Below are 4918 nucleotides of genomic sequence, written 5' to 3'. Positions count from 1 at the left end.
AGCAAGCAAGCCTCATGTTCACTTCAAGCTGCTGGCCACCGGCCGCCATCTTGGCTGACAGTTAATTTGCATATCACCCTGATTAGCCAATGGGAAGGGTAGCAGATGTACGGCTAATTACCATGTTTCTCTTTTATTAGATAGGATTGTGGCACCTGTTTTATATGAGATTTCTAAGCCAAGCTAACTCTTAAACTTACCGGTCTTATTTCTTGCACTTGAGCTATCATTTGTGGTGTGTCCAGAGAATAATTCTTGGATGGCTGTGTAAACTGCCATGAAGACTACTCACTCCCATGGAGGAGAAACTTTTAATGATGATGCTGGGTTGGTGAGCTGTCTCCTGTGTTTACTTTTGAGTAAATAGGTGACAAATGTGACCTATTCTTGTATTTATGAATCCAAATGAGTCTAGTTTCCTTTGATAGGCATCAGAGATCCATCACTTACCTCACAACTATTCACTTTGTGAGGCTCCCAACACTCAAGATCTTTGAGGTTAAGACCATGTCTTTTTCATTTAGTAAAGTTGTTGTGGTATTGCTATGTAATCTGGATGAACAACTTGAAAAATCTGAACCTATTTTTTCACCATTAATAGAGGAATAATTTTTCCTACCTCAGAGGGTTGCTGTGATGATTTAATATGTAAAAATGTTTCCTAACTAGTAAATGCCATGCCTAAGTGGTAATGCCATTATCATTATGCTAATATATAAATTAATATTTCTTGTAAAGTACCTCTACAAATATAGTAATATTTATTTTTAAACAGTTCATATATCAATCCCAATTTTCATTCCAATCTTCAAAAATTAGCTATCTGATAAGCAGAGATGCGGAATCTTTTTTCTACCAAGGGCCATTTGGATATTTATAACATCATTTGAGAGCTACACAAAGTTATCAACTTAAAAATTAGCCTGCTATATTTGGTCAAACATTTAATTAACCCACCCTTAATGCCTTGGTAGGGCCAGACCAAATTATTTTGAGGGCCTTATATGGCCCACAGGCTGTACATTCTCCACCTGTAATAAAGGATGTGCCACACTCATATGAAGCTGGCGTCATACTAACAACTGCCCTGCTCTTTTTCCTCCAAACCAAAGTCTGGTCTGCTTTTAAGACAACAAAAAATTGTCTGCTCATCACTTGGTGACAGTAAACAGTTCACCACCATTTCCATCCAAACACAGGAGTAAGATATATAACTTATCCAAACAGTGCCTAAGGCATTTAGTGAATTGCTGAAATATTTTAAGCCACAGAACTGCAAGTGAAGTGAGATAGTTAAAATTTCTCTTTTATATTCCAGAAACCTCTTAGAATTCAGGGGTGGGCAAACTTTTTGACTTGGGGGCCACAATGGGTTCTTAAACTGGACCGGAGGGCTGGAACAAAAGCATGGATGGAGTGTTTGTGTGAACTAATATAAACTCAAAGTAAACATCATTACATAAAAGGGTAGGGTCTTTTTTTTTTTTTAGTTTTATTCATTTCAAACGGGCCGGATTCGGCCCGTGGGCCGTAGTTTGCCCACGGCTGTCTTAGATCAAATGCTAATAGTATTGCCAGTAAATATTACAGAAATTTCCAGGCATGTAAAACCAGGTGAAATAGAGAACCAGGAACTTTTTAATTTGTCTGGTAGGTTTCACCTTTATGTAGTAGTATAAAATATCACTTTATAAACAGAAATCAAACCTGTTTTATCTGTGGTTGGGGAAAGGCCACACAATCAATACTCCGACTCCCTGACATGAGAACAGTGGTTGTAGCTTGGCCAGACCACTAAGTTTCATCAGACTTTACCTTCACAATGAAAAAGCTACTTATCCTCTTCTGTGTAATTCTAGATAGTTAAATTTGTATTTCTCCATATTTATTCCAATCCTATTCTACCTTAAGCCTTATAAAGTATGACTCAAAATAATGCATCCTTCCTTTGTGCTCTCATCACCCAATATCTAGGACCCATATATTTTCTCACATTCTACAGTAAATTTTATTTTCCTCTGTTAAGTCCAATACAGAAACTGTATTCTATCTAAAAATCAAGGGATTCCATTCTTTTCAGATGTGCTCAGAATGTTTTTGAAAAAAAACTAAAACTAAAAAACTCACTTGGCCTATCCTAATCTACTGTTAGAGAAATAAAACTATATTAATAGGATAGGCCAAGTGAGAAGTAGGACAATCTGATTTACTTTTGGATTTTTTTTTCCTGTGAAAATATCTTAGCTTTAAAATTTCGCTGGTTCAGCCCAGCTGGTGTGGTTCACTGTCAACCCATGAACCAGGAGGCCACAGTTTGATTCCCAGTTAGAACACATGCCTGGGTTGTGAGCTCGAACCACAGTGTGAGGTATACAGGAGGCAGATCATCAATGATTCTCTCTCATCATTGATGTTTCTGTCTCCCTCTCCCCTCCTCTCTGAAATTAATTAAAAACACATATATTTAAAAATATTGGCTGGTTCACATGAAATAACTACAGCTATAATTTTGGTAAGGCACCCTAATTTTAATAATCCTTTGATACAGTGATGACATTGATAGAACAATTACTCTGTAGAAAAAGTGAGCACATATAAATACTAACTTAGAACCTGGCCCTAATGTAGAAATGGGTTTGGGGACAAGGAGAATATAGGGGCACTCATGAAGACTGCAAAAACCCTGCCAAACTCATAGTGCATAAAGATATTATTGGCTATCAGTCATAATAACAGAATCAGGAAATGTCCACATACTTGATGATTGGAGGTACAATATACTGTATGTTCAAGTCAAATGTGACCACATTCTACATTAAAAGCAAGATTATCTTGTATTTTTCTGTGGTCTTTCCCTTACCCTTATACTGCCATACAAGAGTGCCATTCAAATGCTGAAGGCTATGAGAAGGGCACAAGGACTTCCCACTGAGAGTACATAACCAAAGCTAAGGAACTAACCGGCTTGCTGCTACAGAGAAGCCATGTCACCAGAAAGTCTTTCATAATGTTTGCATCCACAGTAAGTGCAAACCTTGAATCTACAAATGAGACTCACAAGGCCAGAAAAGGCTTGTTAGCGTTACATAAATCACATCAAAGTTCAACTTCAAATTCTGTAGCAGTCTATTGGTTTTGACACTAATGCTTTGCAAGAAAATTCAATGTTCATGTTTAGAGACCAAAAAATGTAGAAAAATAAAAAATAAATAAAATAAAAAGCAACCAGGGGAAAAATATAACTAAAGAACATTTATTTGTTTTTCACTAAGACTTTATCTTAGCACATAATTAAACTGTCACTATCCCCCACCCCAACTTGAAGAAGGGTTAGTACAGTGAATGTTATAAAGCAGATATGAAGGATTGGAATCAACATTAACTGACAAAGAAAAACTTCTTAGTTAAGTCATCATAACAATGTTTAAGTAAAAAAAGAGAAAAAAGGGGGGTGATGGGAGTTCAGATTGAACAAGATCCTCACATATCATCTAACACATTCAATCCTGGCTAGAGTGTACCAAAATGGAAACAGGATTACTATAATACAAAACGTCACTACAGACAGCTGTACACACCTGTGTTCCAAGCCCACCCTCAACCCCCGAATGCTTCCAACACAACTATTTCCCGGCCTGTTGGGCCTGTCGACGAAGGAGCACGTAGATCTTCTCTTTAATCCAATCTTTGTTATAAGGCTGGTAAGTCTGGGTATCAGCTCGGTAACTGAGGAACAGAAAAGTAATAAACAATTATTGTCGTGTGTTTTTGTGGGTTTTTTTTAAACTTCAAATTATAACTACCCAATGCTGGCACAGATACACACATGGTCATACATGAACTTAATGAAAATATGAAAGGGCACTGGTGTGTCTCAGTGGATAGAGCATCAGCCTGTGGACTGAAGGGTCCCAGGTTCGATTCTAGTCAAGGGCACACGCCTGGGTTATGGGCTCGATTCCCAGTAGGGGGCATGAGGGAGGCAGCTGATCAATGGAGGCAGCCGATCAATGATTCTCTCTCATCATTGATGTTTCTCTCTCTCTCTCCCTCTCCCTTCCTCTCTGAAATGAATAATATATTTTTGAAAAATGTAAAAGAGCTGATTACACGTTGAATTTTTAAGCTATGTGTACCATCTGGTAGAAACACTGCATGGCATCTAAGAGATGCAAAGGTGCAGTTTGCCTAAAAAAAAAGTGGGGGGTGGGGACCCTAGGACAGCGATTTTCAACTATATGCCCCAACAATTTTTAGAACATGCAATACCTGATTGGCCTCTTTTCCCTTATATCTTCTTATCTAATAAAGCAGGAATATGCAAATTGACTGTCACACCATAATGGTCAAGATGGCTGCACCCACAGCGGAGGCAGGGATTCTGTAACACAAGATGGCTGAGCTCATAGTGGAGGCCAAGTTCCCATAATGAGCAATCAGCAGGGACTTGAGGCTGCATGGTGCTGGGCCGGGGACCTGAGGCTGCACCCCCTGCCCAGTGGGGCTTGACAGCAGACCTGAGGCTGCATCCCCAACCCAGTGGGGTTGATGGGGGACCTGAGGCTGCACCTCCCGCCCAGTGGGACTTGACGGGTCTGGATCTTTTTCCCAATGGGGTTGGGGCCTGCCAGGTCTGGGTCTCCCGCTATTTCGAGGCATGTGCAGTTGGGTGGGGACTTGACTCTGGGTCCTGCAGTGTGCCCCAGACTCTGATAGGAGGAAGGTTTTCATATACATTTTACTAATTTTCTTTCATATCTGACACTTATAGAGAAAAGGTAAATAGCAATATTAAAATATTTCCTCTAATTCAGTGGTCCTCAACCTTCTGGCCCGTTAAATGCAGTTCCTCGTTGAAACCAGTTTGGCTCAGTGGATAGAGCGTCGGCCTGCGGACTGAAAGGTTCCAGGTTCGATT

General features: G+C 39.6%; 1 protein-coding gene and 1 long non-coding RNA gene across 2 annotated transcripts in view; both read right to left on the bottom strand.

The window, feature by feature from the left end:
• LOC107182648 overlaps positions 1-899 on the bottom strand; it is a 2740-nt gene extending 1841 nt beyond the window's left edge. Inside the window, exon 1 of the long non-coding RNA XR_001513374.1 lies at positions 201-899. This is a non-coding gene — a long non-coding RNA (uncharacterized LOC107182648). The remainder of the gene's footprint in view (positions 1-200) is intronic.
• A 2333-nt stretch (positions 900-3232) lies between these two features.
• ERH (enhancer of rudimentary homolog (Drosophila)) overlaps positions 3233-4918 on the bottom strand; it is a 13736-nt gene continuing 12050 nt past the window's right edge. The window contains exon 4 of the mRNA XM_006760760.2: positions 3233-3726. Within this exon, the coding sequence (XP_006760823.1) occupies positions 3624-3726 (103 nt within the window). The 3' untranslated portion in view covers positions 3233-3623. The remainder of the gene's footprint in view (positions 3727-4918) is intronic.

The sequence above is a fragment of the Myotis davidii genome, unplaced genomic scaffold (genome assembly GCF_000327345.1).
Source record: "Myotis davidii unplaced genomic scaffold, ASM32734v1 scaffold17, whole genome shotgun sequence".
Classification (NCBI taxonomy): domain Eukaryota; kingdom Metazoa; phylum Chordata; class Mammalia; order Chiroptera; family Vespertilionidae; genus Myotis; species Myotis davidii.
The sequence above is the reverse complement of the archived record's forward strand: the minus strand, read 5'-3'. Positions and strand labels throughout refer to the sequence as shown.